This window comes from Eublepharis macularius, chromosome 4 (assembly GCF_028583425.1).
Source record: "Eublepharis macularius isolate TG4126 chromosome 4, MPM_Emac_v1.0, whole genome shotgun sequence".
Classification (NCBI taxonomy): Eukaryota; Metazoa; Chordata; class Lepidosauria; order Squamata; family Eublepharidae; genus Eublepharis; species Eublepharis macularius.
Genome location: NC_072793.1, coordinates 82,853,311 through 82,870,620, shown reverse-complemented (window position 1 = coordinate 82,870,620; position 17,310 = coordinate 82,853,311). Strand labels below are relative to the sequence as shown.

Here is a 17,310-nt window from a genome sequence, read left to right as displayed (position 1 = left end):
AAGGAAGCCACATCCTCCAGTTTGCAAGTTCTGAGCAAGGCTGTAAATGATAGGATGCTTTGGGGGTAAAGTCATAGGGGTGTCCTAAGTTAAAAGTGACTTGACAGCACTTAACATGCACACCTATTAGTGCTGGAACTGATAGTGCATCAAAGAACAGAAAGAACCAGGCTGTTTTTACTATGCTTTGGGTTCCTTTCTCTGCTTGCGTCCCAAGAACCTGGAGAAAAGTCACCAGAGAACAGCTTCCTCCACTTTACTTTCTTGTTTCATTCTCATCACAATTTAAGTGCTGGAAAAAGAGCTTTTTAAAGTGTCCATTTGTGCTAGGTTTAGTCTGTCAAGGAAAACGAACAAGCAATCCTGCTCTAACAGCAGAGGGCTCAAATGAATTTTATTATAAAGCGAGAGTGTTCCTGAGCATATCCACAGTATTTGGCTGAAGGTAATTACAGAAACCTGTGCGCTGCCCTCGGCTCTTTAGAGGATTGAAAAGTGTAATAACTAATGTCACATTTCTGTCCCATTGGTCTTGCAATGAACTCAAGAGAGTTTATCTGAGAATTATTTTATTGAATTTCCACAAGAAGCTTGCAAAGTATGTTAGGCTCAGGCGTGCCAAGTTTCCTGCTATGGTGGGAGGCCTCCTGCTGGCAAGCCCTGTTGCTCACAGCCACTTGGAGCAGTGACAGGAGAAAAATAAAATTAAAAAACAGCGATGTTGTTGATGTTGCTACATAATTTCTGGTTACAATCCTGAGGCAAATTAGTCTCACAGGCACTGTTCCATTTTGCCCTCCAAGGCATCTGGGCATCATTGGCAGTCCAAATCTTCACTTGCCACATGCCACCATCCAGCTCTCCCACCTCTTGGAAGGAACTTCTTGCTCCTTCTCTCTTGTACCCACCACAACTACTTGGCCTTTACAGGAACTGCCTGTGGGGAGGACGAAGCCTCCTCACTCCCCTGTGTAGGCTTGCCTCTCTAAGGCCCCACCTCGCTACCCAGCACCTAATTACCACAAGGACTGCTTGCTGCACTTATACACCACTAGGAATCAGCAAATTGCCAGCAGTTCACATCTTTCTTTGGTGCCTGTTTTAAAATAGCATATTCAAGCAGCAGAAGTGGTACCGAGAACAGCTACCAGTATTAAAAAGCATTTATTAAAAAAAGGGGGGAAAGCTCATACTCATACTTTCAAGCACAACAACAGATTAAGCAAAAGGTCCAAAAAGAAAAATGTAAAAATGCCATTCTTCTCTGCCCTTCACTCTATATATGCCCTAGTTAGATCTCATTCTAACTCTTTAACTTTGCAGTCCTAGGCCTAAACTTTGCTGTCCTAGTTTAGGCCAATGGCCACCGCCTGCAAGGAGGCCAGGTATGCGGCCTCAGACTCCAGATGAAAGCGGCCAAAAAGATTTCCCTTTCTATGCCAGGGGTTTTTATCATCTCCCTTTGACCCTCCCCCCAGGCAGTTCAAAGGGGCAGGTCAAAGAGGGGCGCAGTTTAGAAAGCATTTGGCCTCTCCTCTCCTGTCAGCTAAGAGGAAGGAAACATTTTTTAATAGTACAGTTTTTAAGATTTTGGAACAGTCCCAACTTCGAAAATAAAAACTCATCCACAAACCATGAAGTGACAAAGGGTAGCTTGGAATTGCTGGTTTTACCATAGAATTCCCAGCAATTATGTCATTTCTGGTGCAACGCAGAAGTAATGGGTTGTGCCAGGGGCCAACTGAGTAAAAATCAACTCCAAACACCAAATTGGGGGCCGAGTTTTACTCAATTGGCCCCTGGAACGACCCGTTACTTCTGCGTCGCACCAGAAATGATGTCAATCATAGAGTGACTTGGAACTAATGGGTTGTGCCAGGGGTTGATTGAATAAAAATCACCCCCAAACACAAAACTGAGGCTGAGTTTTACTCAGTTAGCTCCTGGTGCAACCCATTACTTCCATGGTGCATCAGAAATGACATCATTCCTGACGTGATGCAGGGGCACGCTTCACCCCCACCACTGTGTTCCCTCACCTCCCCCCTCCCAGCCAGGGAGGTGGCGGGAGGGCAGAGGCTGGGTGCAGGAGATCCTTGGACCCTCACCCCCAGCAGGGGACTGGCAAGCCAACATGAACTTGTATTATCTAAAATTAAAGCCAATTGCACACTTAGATCAAAATTTCTGTTGGGGCTGGCAACCATAAAACCCTTGGATTCCAAATATGACCCATGGTACCCGTTCCATACAAATTGTTGAACTACAAGGGCTAGAAAGCAAAGTTTTTAATGTGACACAAAGGTACGCCCTGCTAAATGACTGCTACTGCAAGCCAGAACATTCACTGAATGTCCTGTCCCCTGCAACAACATAAAACAGGTTGCTTTATTATACTGGCCAGTTTTGCTACTGTCTTTGTCCTTTTCTTTCCTCCATTTTCCTTCGCATGGAAAAATGTAGTCATATGGGTCAGATTACAGAAACTCTGTATGGACAAACTTCTGAACAGGACTGAGAAAGAGACTGAAGTCATGAGTATACAACACTCAGCCTCTCCTCCATGTATTTAAATGAGCATTTATTTAAATAAACAAACTTAAAGTCGATCATAACATCAGGGTATAATCATAATCTATGGTGATTTAAACACAGCTTACTTGCTTTGAGATGTATGCTGTTGGGAAGTGGGGTGGGGGGAGGCCTCCCAGTTCACCACAGCATCATGGTACTTTCATGCAGCTCTCAGGTTTTCCCTGACTTTGCTGCAGTGTTTTGGGAAAGATCACAGCAAAGCCTGGATGGCTTCTTTATGGGTAGGAAAGTATAGATTTTCCTGGTCCTGCCCCCATCAGCAGCATTTCTCCTGCCCCAATTTCTGCAGTATCCATTTCACCCCTGCACCAGTAAAGGGCTTTTTTGAGGTATATTTGTATGTCAATTACTGATTTTTTAAAAAACTGGAAAAAGCCCCCAAGTAGCAAAGAAGAGGAATGGCTGCATCAGGGAGCAAGGCAGGGAAATATAGACAAATCCACCATCTGAAAGGTCTGCTGCTACTGTACTGTATTGCTGTGCTGTGTGCCCGGGGTCTGAGTCCCAGCCCCCAGACTTGCCAGGAGAGAACTGTGGGAGGCAACTTGGAGGCAGCGACCCTGCCACCCCAGCCAGCAACCAGGACCAGAACCTGCCTACTCCAGGGGGAAGGGGCAAAAGGCCCAAGCCTCAGAGGGCTGGAGGGAACAAGGAGAGACCAGCTAGTCCCACCCTCCAGGGGGCAGAGAGGGGGCTAAGCAGGCCAGGACAGGGGGAATAGGGACCCAGCAGCAGCCCAAACAGAACTCTTACCTGACAGGGAGAAGCAGCCACAGCAGCTCAGAGCCACGCCCCAGCCTCCACCTCATCTTGAAGACAGCAGCCTGGCTCAGGAGATGCTCGCAACCAAGCCCCTCCAGGTGGAGCTGCTGAAGGCATTCTGCGGGAAGAGCTGGGCAGCCAGCCAAGGGGCCACAGCTGGGCCTACCTTCAATAATCAGCTCAGCCAGAGAGGCCTGGCAGCCAGCCAACATACTGCAGCTGTTGCTGATCCCAGCAGCCCAGCCAGCTCCCCCAGCTGCAGCAGCTTGAGACAGCCCAGGCCAATGCTGGGAGGCCCAGAAGGGGTGTGGCCTGGCAGGCAGGACCTGCAAGGAGGGCGGGGTGCTGAGAGGAGGCCCTATAAAAGCTGGCTGGGAAGAGCTCTGGGGTGGTGGGTGTCAGTAAGGAGTAATGGTGTGGAGTGAGAGCAGAGTGAGAATGGAGGCTTGGAGGAAAGTTCTGGGAGGAGGAGATGATGGAGGACGCAGGGGGTAAGCAGGCCAGGTTGAGCAGGCCAGCAAGTGGATTGAGAGGGAGTCAGGGTGATGTATACCGTCCCTCCTTCCACAGAGCAGGGTCCTGCAGCATCCCTGGTGCCCCTTGAGCTTGTCACACATGCTCAGCCTAACCTGCCTCACAGAGTTGTTGTAAGGATAAAATGGAGAAGAGGAGAATGATGTAAGCCACTTTGGGTCCCCATTGGGGAGAAAGGCAGGGTATAAATGAAGTCAATAAATAAAATATGAGAGGAATCAGCACAACAGTGCTAAGTCTGTATGAGATACTTCTGGGCTTGCAGAGACTTTCCCCTCGCCTGAGGGTGAGGGTATGACTGAGGGATGCACGAAGGTGGCTCTGATATGTGTGTGTGGTAATGGGAGACATGTACCAAGCAACTCTTTGAATCTCCTTTTATAGACACGTGCACCTTTGTTACTTCTGCCTGGGGCCTGCTGCTGTGTTGCATGTCCTGGCAGGTGAGTGGCTATCAAAAAGGAGCAAGCACAAGTTTGCCTTTCCTTCAACTCATAAAAATAGAGTAGAATTCCAGTCAGAGTAACAGCTTTCATAATACAGGAGAACTTGTTAGAATATAAAATCAACAGGGGCAGGGTGTATAAGTGCATGTCCTTGAAGACGATATTTGTGTATGCATCACATGGTAATGGTGTAGTTGGGAACATGCATTTATGTGTGCTTATGCAAAAATACTCATATCCTATCACTTGCATAAATGTGAAAGGCACAGTCAGAATGTCCTCGATTTCAGCCACAGGTGTAGTATCTCAGCATACTGTGGACATTTTAAGAGCTCGGGAAAAGAAACTCTTTTTTTTCTCTCTCTTCATATTCTTGTAACTAGTGAAATCCCGCCTTCATATTGACAGCTGTGTCAGAAAGGGGTGCTGGGGGGGGGTTCACTTGCCCCTCAGTGGTTGATGTAATAGGGGTCCTATCTGTAGATAGGGGTCCTATTCTGCACACAGAACTGTGTTGCCTTCTTGATATCTTGTGCTGTAAGTTTTCCTGGCAGGGATAAAGCGGTTTGGAAGTGGTGGGAAGCCAGCATTGGGGGGTAGAATGGTTAAAAAGCCGCTCCCCCTATCTGCCAATCTTTCCTTTAAAATTACAGTTACCAGGAGCTGCATTCCATAAAATGCAACAGTCCATTAGAAGGATAACAAAAATTATATGTAGCTCTACTCTTAGTCACCGTCACAAAGGCTCATTTAGTGTCTATGCTGGTGAAATCACAATTTACAGTGTTAGTTACTTCTCTGGCTTTGGGGGTATGGGGGGGAAATCACATTTTCCCAATAACTGTGTGTGTTCAAGGACACAGAAAATGTAATTTATGGAAACATTCTGTGGTAGCTGTGGGAAGAGGGCATTGTTTGGATCCATCGCAACAAGAAATGGGTATTAACTGTGTATTGTATACATAAAAGCATCATTGTCTAAAGCATATTTTGGTTTCATATATGGTTTTTTTAAAACACTCCTCTCTTTTATTATTAGGTTATTCTTGCATCTGCCCCGTCCAGTTTTCAGGGGATCGCTGTGAAGTTGCTGATAGCCTTTGTGAAGCTAAGCCCTGCTTACATGGAGGGACCTGCACCGTCTCTGAGAGGGGCGATTATAGATGCCACTGCCCAGATTGGTACTGGGGAGAAAGGTAAGAGTGCCCCTTAATGCACAGCCCCCTCCACGCTTGTAACTGAAATGACATAGTAAACACAGGATTTTACCTCCAAGGAAGACTTGGAAATCACACTGCTACAGATATCACAACTGGATCACACATACCTGTTCAGCACTTAGCGATTGCAGAATCAAGTGATAACATGCCTGTACCAATGGGCTGTCACAGAATTAAACACGTTTCATATAATTTCATGTCACTCCAAACACAATGCTTGTCAGTGGATTAGAGTTACATGTTCAGCTGACAGTTATTAACAGTGCAATCCTATGCAGAGATATGCCAGTCTAAAACAATTTAAATCAGGAAGTTTCAACTTGGAGTAACTACATAGGATTGTGCTGCAAAACCTGGTTCACACATGCATGCTCAGCATTTGATTCCTGTGCCCTTGATTGTATACACTTGATGGTGAGCAGCTGAATGTTTGCACTACTTCTGTTGAAAACAGTAAGGTCTGAGGAGATATGAGGCGATACTGAAGGTCATCTAATTTGGTTGCCTTATAAAACTATGAAGCTGGAAGAAATACCATGCATTTCTGTTAACTGCAAAGGTCCTGGAAAGAATACTATTCAATTCACTTTTAAGAAAAAGGTCAATGGGTATTGTCAATGGAATTAAGTGCAAAATTAATTCCAATATCTCTAGAATAACACCAAAATAATATTCCGAAATTAGAAGAAATTCAGAAGGAATTTCAGTGTGATGCAATGGCATGGGTAACTAGATTTGGTCCTGGAAAACCCAGCTTCAAATTCCTCATCAGCCATGAAGTTCACTCACTAGTAACCTTTGGACAGTTGCCCCTTTCCCACCTAAGCTACCTCACCAGAGTGTTTATGAGGGCACAATGGAGCAGGATGACACCTGATTTCCCCAGATCTTAGTCTAAACACTACACCACACTGGCTCTCACAGCAAGAAAAGGCAGGTAGGAGACAGCTGATGAGATTTGGGAGGGGGAGAATAATGACAGGCTTTGGCTCTCGGTCTTGTAATATTTAGTTGAATAAAAATGTACATCAGAATGGGAAAAAATCTAGATGATAATATAATAGATATGTGAAAGTGTTTATCTGCTCAAGAAATTATCACCCTTACTTGATGAGAAAATCACTTTTAAAATATACAGCAAAATCTAAGTGGAAAATTGAAATGGGCATGAAATGCAAGAAACGCTGGGTGGCACATTTACGTAAAAATCAAGAAAAATAGCAGTAACTGTTTGTAGCAATCACCCCAGATTTTGCTAAACTATCACTGGTACTAGGAGAATCACTGGTCTGTTCAAGTCTCTGTTGGAAGTTGAGTGGGGAGGGGAAGTAGGTGACCACTTTCAGGGAGGCAAGTTGGAAAATTGCAATGTTTCCCAGTGGTTTCAGAATATTGTATTGCCTTTTTAAATGTCACGTTTGGGCACAGGATTACAACTTTGGAGTCTCGAAAGAGTGCCCTCATAAATTTTGATCCAGAGGAGTTAGCCATGTTAGTCTATAGTTACAAAACAGTAAAAAAAAAAAAAGTCCAGTAGCACCTTTAAGACTAACCAACTTTGTTGAGGCGTAAGCTTTCAAGAACCACAGATCTCTTCGGCAGATGCATAAATTTTGTCAGTGGAAATCTTTTGTAGCTGCCGTCTGAAGTTGGCCATTAGATTTACCTCAACGATGTTGCACGTGCTAAGAATAGCTTACTTAAGGCCGCGTGCAGCCCGATCTATAATTACTAGGCAGCAGCTGTATTTCAGCGGAACCCCCCACCCCCGTAACTGCGATCTTTTGCATTCCAGTTGAAACCCATCGAGATCAATGTGTTTCTAATTTAGCGCCCGGATTGTGCTAAAGTTTTCAGATTTTCCCGAGAGGAGGAAACATTTTAATGCTAACTTCCTGCCTTGGAGACGATTTTCATGCACTACTATCCTTTCCTAGCTATTTAGGAGTATTTGAATGGTAAAAAAGAGCCTACAAACTACACGGTACTGAAATAGCTAAGCCATAGCCCGGTCGTATAATCTAGGAAGAAAGAAAAAAGGGTTACGTTGCAAGCCAAACACGTGGCTTGAAGAGCCAATGAGTGAACAAGAAAGCAAGTTCCAGGAAGAGCAGAAGAACAAAGTGATTGGTTGCTTTGTTCCTTTATGTAAATTAGAAGGTCGGGTGATTAGATATTAGTATTTTTGTGGATGTAACCTTGTAATAATGTTGTTGAGACAGAAGCAGGGGTAATTTTTTAAAATATATTTTTGTTTTTTGTTAAACTGAATCCTCTGAAAGAAACTGGTGCACTTGGGATCTGGCCGCTGTGCCCTTACTGCCACTTAGAAAAACCTCACTTGGTAGCTGAGAGGGTGTTTGTTTAAGATCATGCTTTCAGGGATCATTTCTATAGTTAATAACTAGAGAAGTGCTTTCGAAAGTGATCGGAACGTCCAACCACGAGGAGGAGATGAAGTGTGTTCTCTTGAGCGTGAAACAAATAGGAAATGTTTTCAGCTTTTCCTGTTATTGAGGATCGTTCTACCTTCTTTTTAAGAAGGTTGGAGAGAGAACACACATTCTGAGTGGTTGATAGTTCTTTTTAAAAAAATAGACAATTATTTTGCTTTTTTATTTTTTATGTATGATTTAGTTTTATATTTAACATAAAAAGTACCATCTATCTCCCAGTTTTCCCATCTTTGTCTTTCTCCTGCCCTGTTATCCTATCTTTGTGTTACCTCTCCTCCAATCCATAATCAGTTTTTATTAACAACCCAATACATTATCACTTCTATGTAACTAAATTATAAGCTTATTTCCAACCACTTGCCCTTCTCAGATACAATATACAAGGAGAATTAAAAGGTAAAGGTAGTCCCCCTGCACAGAGCCATAACATTTTCTTGCAAACTTTTTACAGGGTGGTTTCCCATTGCCTTCCCCAGTCATCCACACTTTATCCCCAGGAAACTGGGGAGAGTTACTTTACTCTTACTTTCTTTAAATTGTCATTGTACTTTTTAATCTTTATTATTGTATATTTATGAAAATGCTTCAATATTTTCTTTCAAAATTTATCTCTAAAATCAAGCTTTCCCATACTTCAGTCACTGTTGATAAATATGCATGCATGAACCACTCCAAATGTACAGTATTTAGTGACAGAGAGTGTTATGTGCATGTTTATCTGTGCAGCCCAGCCCTTGGTGACTTACTAACAATCCTCTAACAATTTTGTAAGATTCACTTTAAGTTTAAAGTGATTAATTGATTAATGAGCAAGATTTGAGGACAGTAGCACATCCAGAAACCAGTGCAGATACTAATTAGAGTGTGAAACTAGGATCTGGGAGGCCCAGTTTCAAACCCTTATTCTGCCATGAAAGCTCCCTGGGTGACCCTGGGCCAGTCACACCCTCTCAACCGAACCTACTTTACAGGGTTGTTGTGAGGATAAAAGGAAGGAAACAAGAATGATGTAAGCTGCTTTGGGTCCCCACTGGAGAGAAAGGTAGGGTATAAATAAAGTGAAAAATAAAGACCAACAAGAGTTTGTTGATTGTAGTTTTGGAACAGGACTGGAATACTATGTATCAGGCAGTTAATGAATTGCCTGGGCTTCGGTCCTCCTCATTTTTCTAGTAGCTCAGTGGGTGGAGGAAGCAGTTTTGATCGCCTCCAAAAACTATGCTGAGGATCACAGGCATCTTCAGCAAATGCATGATGGGGCTGCAGTGAGAAGAGGAATGGTGTGAGTTTGCCCCTCCCACCTCTTGCACCAATGAAGGAGACGGTAGGATTCAACTTCTTGTGATTCCATAGTCACCACCTAGATTAGAGATCCAGAGGACTTGGCCTTGTTACTCCGTAGTTGCAGAATAGTAAAGACTGAGTCCAGTAGCACCTTTAAGACTAACCAACTTTATTGTAGCATAAGCTTTCTAGAACCACAGTTCTCTTTGTCAGATGTATGGAGGGTATAAAGAAACTGGCCAGAGATATATAGGTGGTGACAGGGGTCATTTCGTAGAAAAAGAGCTGCAGGAACTCATTAGCATAACTCATTAGCATATGCCATGCCCCTTGCCATCACTGGAAGTATGTCATTAGCATAACTGATTTGCATATGCCACACCCACTGGCATCACCTATCCTGGCTGTTTTGGACCCAATCCTGGCCATTCAGGGCTGAAATTGGTCCCAAAATGGCAAAAAGGGGCTGAAAATGGCCAAAAAGGGGCCCAAAATGGTCAGCATCAGGCCGCTGCTGAGTGAGAGAGTGATCCACCACCTGTCAGAGGCCCGATCCGGGCCATTTTGGCCCCACTCCAAGTTGAAATGGGCCCAAAATGGCCAAGAGTCAGGTGGGCAGGGCCACCTGACATGTGACCTCTTTGGGGAACTGCCGGAACTGTGTTCCTGCGCGTTCCCCTTCGAAATGAGCCCTGGGTGGTGAGCGGAGGGGGATTAAGATCAATTGGAAAAAAACATGAAAGAGGTGGAGTGCACAATTCAGACTGGGTGAGTGGGACCCTGAGACCCCTCCCCCCTCCCCTCCATAGCTGAATCTGAATGGAATGCCTGAAAGGCAGTTACTTCTGATAATGAGATAACCATCCAAAGTCTCTTTTCAGTCCAAGTCTAATTGAGTCAAATTTACATATGAATTCCAATTCAGCAGCTTCCCCTTGGATTCCGCTTTTGAAATGTTTCTGTTGAACTATGGTGATCTTTAAGTCCTTGATGGAGTATCCTGGTAGACTGAAGCGTCCTACTGGTTTCTGGATATTGCCATTTTTGAAGTCAGATATGCATCCATTTATTTTTTTGCACAGAGGTTGGCTGGTTTGTCCTATGTACAGAGCCCCTCTGCTGCTGTCACAGAGCCTTTTGTATAATGCAAACTGCTGGTGAGCAGAAGGGAGCCACTGTTCTGAGCAAATCAGTGACTGCACTCTTGATAGCCTGTGTTACTGCCCTATAGCCTCAGTTCAATCAGCTCTTCGGAGTTCTCTCAGCCCCACTCCCCTCACAGGGTGATTGTCGTGAGGATAATAAATAACAACACACTTTATAAACTGCTCTGGATGGGTGTTAAGTTGTCCTGAAGGACGGTATATAAATCAAATGTTGTTGTTGTTGTTGTTATATTGTCCAGTTCTTTGACATAAAGAAATAAATTGACAGTATGGAAATAGTCATGTTACTGCCTCTTGCACAGCTTATGGGGATAGCCATGGAATGCATAGCAGCAGTAGATGGAAGCCCACTACAGTATCTCCTATTCACATCACCAGTGTTTGAGGAATAATGTAGCACTTTTATCTCCTGCATACAGCTAGGAGCACAGAGCAATGGAGAACAGTCCATGTGAAATTATATTTGAAGAACATTCTGACTAAGGAAAAAAATTACAGGGATCAATGTATTAGTAATCCTCATCATTAGATGAGGAAAATAAATGGTCACTAGATGGCGGTGCTGTGTTATCATGCTTCTTTTTACAGGCCATTCTTTGAATGCCAAGCCTCCTTTTTATCAAGGCATTTTTTGGCTCCCTGAGTGCAATATATTTTCTCTGCTATATTTCTCTGAATCTCTTCCCTACATGCTAGACTGTACCATTCAGTTTTTACACCTGGTAATTTCCTTATTGCTCTGGTACTGTGCTGAAAGGGCACCTTTCCAGCAGGTCAGTATAGATGTTTTCAGGAGGTCCTTGAAGGAGGCAGCAGGTTACTGGAGGACTTTCCAGGGAAACTTTGGTCTAAGGGAGTTCCCAGCAAGGAAAGTCGCCTTGTTGTTTTATGAATGGAAATGTTTTTTACAGATTTTTATCTGTTATCCTACTTTTCATATAAACATCTTGTATTGGTTCATCGGAATCAGATTCCTGATAAGCTACAGTTAGTTTGGGAGAAGTCCTATTGAAAGGTTTGAGATCCAGATGTTTCATTTCTTAGGCACTGTGAAAGCCTTGCTGATTTTACAGAGAGAGTCTGGCTTACTTCCTCTAATGTCACATTATCTTCTGTTACCTTCTCCACAGATGTGAAAAGATTGCTGAGGCATGCCTGGAGAATCCGTGCCTGAACTCTGGTCGCTGTGTGAATTCTGGTGGCTCCATTCACTGCATTTGCATGGGTGATTTCCAGGGGACATTCTGCACACAGAGGATTGTGACCCCGACAGTTGGGCCATCCAGCTGGATCCTGGGACCTGATAAGATTGCTGTAATTTCAGCAGGGGCATTAGGCTTAATTATCTTGGTGACAGCATTCCTGGTAATCCGCAAAGGCTATTGTCGCAAAGTCAAAGCCCACAAGCCAGTGGCCAAAGAAGACCCAGATCTGCTCTCCAAAAGTGAATTCTCCAAAAGCGTGGGGGTTGGTACTCAAGGTCTTCCCCCCATCGAACTGAATAACCTCAGCAATGGCCACCACAGCCACCTGAACCGTGATGTACTTGATCCAGGCAAGACTACTGTCTCACCAGAGTTTGTCACCTTCAATACAAGTAATGTCCAGAAACAGCGAGGTGCCATTGTGTGCAGTGTGGCTCCCAATCTCCCACTTGCTGCACCCTCATCTAATTCTGACAGCGAGTCCATCCTCAAGAGCACCTGGGCTGGAGAAAAGATGGGTTTGTTTGACCTTCTTTCTCTCTCCCTTCTCTCTGCTATATTATGGTCTTTCCAGATGCTATTCTTTTTGTGTAGTAAGTACACACAATTGCCATCTATTTGTTGCCGTTTACCTCTTCAAACAGGTGTTTCTATTGCAAGGATATCACAATTTATCAACATTCAAATCATAACATTCTGTCACTGGGCAGATGCCATTCCCATCCCACCCTTTTTAGTGCATTCATTTGGAATGCAGGTGTACAAGTTCCATGGATTTCTGAAAATGATAAACTCCCATCATGTTGTGATTTTTCAGGAAGTTTGTTTCACATTTCTTAAGAGGCTTTTCTACTCTACCACTCAAACACAGCGCACTAGCAAATATACCTCCTCCCTCCATAACAATGCCTTACCATTTCATGAAACTTATTTACAAGAGGAGAAAACTAGTTCTTTGATGGCTGTGTCCCCACCCCCCACACTCACACACTAGTAAACATATCTACTATTATAGTAAAACTCACCAAAGACATCACACGTAGACAGGTAATTTCACTTACAGTGTTGTGTCAGAGCAAGTGCTAAAAAGTCTTAAGGTTTTTAAAATTATTATCTGGAAAGACCTTAAAAGTGTGCTCTCTCTCTCTTTCTCACACATACACACAGAGGGTTAGTAGACATGGACCAGTAATGCAGGCAACAGCATAGAATAGTGTAAGCACATAATTTTCCTTTGAGCTCCACTAACTGATCCCCATTTTAATCTCCAAGATCCTTATCCTTCCAGTGACACAACTATCCTTGTCACTGATACTTCCTCTCATTGAAATGCATGAATCTTGGTGCACTTTCATACACCACACACCGGCGGTACACTGTATTAGTTTCAAAACTGCAAATATATCTGCTGAATGTTCCTTCAGGTCCCATATTCATAAAGCCATTATATTGTTCAGTATTTACAGCTAGAACAGCATACTAGTGCTAAAAGGTATTTGATCCCTGCAAGGATGTGGGGTTTGGGGGCGGGGGATTGCACGAGTCCATGCTTGGTATGTTTTTCTAAACTATAATAACCTTATTCATTGCCATGTCCACATAAAACAACAGAAGCAAAAGGAAAAAATATGTTGTCGAGGGCCCAAGAGATTTCTGTATATCTTTCAAGAATGATGCACTGCAGTATCTCATGAGTTAACATCCTAGTGTCTTAATTTTCCTAGACAGCTGTACAGAAGAAGATATATTGCTGGATAAATATGATAAACGATCACAAGTTACACATTCATTGTAAAATGTTAATATCTTTTTTATTTTATTCCAGTGTACCCAGGAGAGACAATCTACTGGCCACCCAGGTACCAACCGACAGATGTTCAAGAGTACCATCAATATGAGGTTATTCAAGGTCCCCTTCCACCTTCTCCGTGCCATCGCCACCATCCTTCCATACAGTCAGATCCAGTTGGTCTTTATGGCGGCTTTCCTTTTCCACTAGACCAAAACAACAAGCGAGCCCCTATCCCACCACGCTACAGCAACCAGAACCTGGAAGACTTTTTACCCCCGGACCCTGCTGAGCTGCCTGCTTCACAGTGTCAGAATGAATACACAGCTATTAGTTACTACCCTTCTCAGCTGGTGGAGCATGAGGGTCCACCTTACCCTCCAGACAGTGGGTACAAGAGGGTAAGCATGAGACTCAGTGTGGCCCAGCCCTCCTATGCAGACTGTGAGGCAAGGCATACATCCAACGTCAGAACTCAGCCAGGCCTACCTCCAAATTACGAGGGCTCTGACATGGTGGAGAGTGACTATGGAAGCTGTGAGGAAGTGATGTTTTAGTGAGGACTTTCACTTGACATGAGAAGGAATAGGGTGCTTCTTATTCCATTTGCATCCACAATATATTGGAAGGCGAGACCATTTCCTTTGGGTACAGCTTTCTTGACCTGTTTTTAACAGCAATGTTATGATGCACAACAATATTGAAAACAAGCAGTGGTGCAGCATCTGTTGCTTTGGACTGAATCTCAGGCAGACTTTGTTGTTGGGTTAGAGTTGGGTTGCATCTGGAGGGGTGCATATCAGAAATTTACTGAATTTCCATTGAGCACTAAGTGCAGTTTCTTCTCACCAATATTGGTGGTTCTCTTAGAACTGGAGTGCGAATTGCAGTACTGTTTCCTTGTCCCTTATGCAGAAGCATTCTCTACTGGAAAAAAAATAAGTGTGCATTATAATCAAGGAATGGCAGCCACTGCTAGTTGCTAGGAGAGCAGAAAATTAAGAATGAACAGATTATTTATTGTAAAGTGCAGGGAAACATTAGTAAAGGCAAAATAACAATGAAAAATCTCTCGGTTATTTCTTTGGTTCTTGTACCAAAGGTTTTGGATTGGACTAAAAATAAGAACATTCTCTTGTTACATTTGGTCATTCCTTAGCCTGTCACCCTCAAGCCCTTTGAAGGAAAGGGACGGGGAGAGAGAACAGCAACATTTCTATAGCAAAAAGTTATGCTAAGCAGAAAGCCTCATTTTATGCCACAAATGCCCTGACCTGGATGGACCAGTTTAGCCCAATCTCATCAGATCTTGACTGCTAAGTAGAGTTGAGCTCTGGTAAGTATTTGGATGGGAGACTGCCAAGGAAGGACCTGTTTGCTTACTCAGAGGCAGGCAATGGCAAACCACTTCTGTAAGTCTCTTGCCTTGAAAATCTTGTGGGGTCACCATAAGCTGGCTGCAGTTGGTGGCATTTTCCAGCACCATGCCACAAATGGTCGAGGTCCATGGAAGACAGTAGGGTGCATTTTTTTCACCTGGAAATTTGCTGCTTGCCTCGTTTGTACCACAAGCGTGGCTTCTTCCATGTAAATTGAATCTTTTTATTAAGAACAACACAAAAGTCCCACAGGAATCAAATCAAGATACTCAGATGGAATCATATTCGATTCTGTGGTTCCCATAATTAACCAGAGCCTCTTAAGCATCTCCATTCATCTGCCCAAGGAGATAAGGAAAAATAGAAAATGCACCTACATCAGCCTTCACACATGCCATGAACCACAGATATCTAATGTGATGTCCTTATGTACATGCACAAATTAGTGCAAGGTTGTGTGTGTGAGTGTGTGAAAAAGAGTCTGTTTATCGGCAACCATTGCCGGGGGGGGGGGGGGGGAGAGTCTATGCAATCTCATCCCAAAATGAAATGTGGAGTAGATTATTTAATACAAGGCTGGCCTGTATATCTTTAATGCTTCCTTATGCACTATTTCTCTGTGAGAGTTTATTGTGTAATTTGTTTATAAAAAGCAATAAAAGAGCCTTTTAAAAATGGTTTACTTAATTTTGGTTGCGTGCTGACAGTCATGTAGCAGTCTAGATAGCCCAGAATAAAGACATGAGGGACTGGGCATGGAATTTTGATTCAGATTTCAAACACTCTAAAAAAACCAAGGGCACGTAGTGCTCGAGTGCTGATTCAGCTCATTATAAAGACAGTCGTCTTGATCCAGATGTAATTACAGAAATGTTACATAGTCCCTAGATGTGGATGTGCATCTCCATTGATACCAAATGTTGTATTCATCAATTTACCCCTTGGATGTGCTTTGTGATAAGAGATGAGCACCCAGACATGTGAGGCAGGCTTCTCTTATGCACATACATTTTCCATGCTGGGAAAAAGACAGTGTGCAATAGGTCTATTACAATATTCAAAGGCCTGAAAGGCCAGCTGGTGCTTGGTAATGGATTTTAGGTTTCAGCTCCAGACCACGTATCTTGGTGATAAACTACAAGCTTTACTGGACTTATGAAAATTTCTCTTGTCTTCTGAAAAAGAATTTCAGAATATCTCAACATGCTTTTTACATTACATTTTTCCTAAAAAGAATTATTCTCTACTGGGTACTTGCAACTATAATACGTTAATGTATTTCCCGCTGTGAGGTCATGGACAAGGCAGGCAATTTATAGCATTTTTGCCACATTTCAGACATTGCTGTAAAATATGTCTCTAAGGGGCTACTCTATGATTCTGGAGCCCTCATATATGAAAACAAGACCATGCTAACCACAGACCTGAGATGAGTAGTTGGTGGGGTTGTAGTCAGTGATTAAAATAAAGAAGAAATTAAAAAAATGTAGCCCAAAGCAAGCTCCTCTAAAAATTATTTGAAACATGAAAGAGGAACTAACAAAAAAATTACAAGTCAAAGTAATAGAACTGTAGTGTTGAATTAACTACACTTTACAAAGTCTTCAGGTTGTGACTGGGTCTGCCACAAGGGCTTTCAATCAGTCATATGTTATGAATGCCCTGGGCTCATGATGACCCCCTCTAACCAGCCTAGTGACTCTGATTCAGAGCACTCAGAGGAAGAGCCTGAGGAACCAAGGCCAGGGAATTGGGTAGACCTGTGGGATCAGGGAGGGCCTGATGCTGCCGCGGCATCTGCTAACTATGCTCCCCAAAAGCACCAGAAGCCATCCTGCCAGAGAGATCTTGCCACAACTATTATCCTGGGAACTGAGGATTCACCCACCAGTTTTGAGTGTTTTCCTCTTGGGTACAACCATCCTTGATATAAACCAACACGATCAACAGCTTGGATATTCAATAAACAATATGAAAAGGTATGCATTTAGCTCAGTAACTGATGGGTAGCCAATGGAGTGATTGCAGAATGGGAGTAATATGCATGTTCCACCTAGCACCTGATGGATATTGAGCTGAGGCATTCTACATCAACTGGAGTTGATTTCAAAGAGAGACCTATGTAGAATGCATTCAGTAGTCTAGTCTGTGTTACAGTGACACGAATCCAGGTGGTCAGATTGGCTGCATCGAGGTAGGGGACCCTCTTCCAGGCTACTCTAAGTTGGAAGAAGGCCTTTTTTTGCAGGTGCATTCACTTGCTTAATGCTGGATCAAGTATGACTCCATGGCTCCTAACCAAGTCTGCAAGGGTCAACTGAACCCCACTGAAAATGGGAAGCACCATGTCCTTCAAGATCTCCACCTTCCATCTGCATAATGTAAATCATAATTGTTTTTTTTAAAAAAAATAACCATGTCCATTTTCCTTTTCAGAACAATTTTTATCAATTCATGGTATCAGGAAGCAAAGT

At 43.3% G+C, this 17,310-nt stretch overlaps 1 protein-coding gene and 1 non-coding gene across 2 annotated transcripts in view; both read left to right on the top strand.

Moving 5' to 3' along the window:
• FAT2 (FAT atypical cadherin 2) overlaps nucleotides 1-15,567 on the top strand; it is a 109,766-nt gene extending 94,199 nt beyond the window's left edge. The window contains exons 21-23 of the mRNA XM_054976362.1: nucleotides 5,377-5,533; nucleotides 11,594-12,186; nucleotides 13,494-15,567. Coding sequence (XP_054832337.1) covers nucleotides 5,377-5,533; nucleotides 11,594-12,186; nucleotides 13,494-14,014 — 1,271 coding nt within the window. The 3' untranslated portion in view covers nucleotides 14,015-15,567. The remainder of the gene's footprint in view (nucleotides 1-5,376; nucleotides 5,534-11,593; nucleotides 12,187-13,493) is intronic.
• On the top strand, nucleotides 7,924-8,131 carry LOC129329457 (small nucleolar RNA U3). The gene has a single exon (XR_008596953.1). It is a non-coding gene; the product is annotated as a small nucleolar RNA U3 (small nucleolar RNA).
• Nucleotides 15,568-17,310: the final 1,743 nt, after the last annotated feature.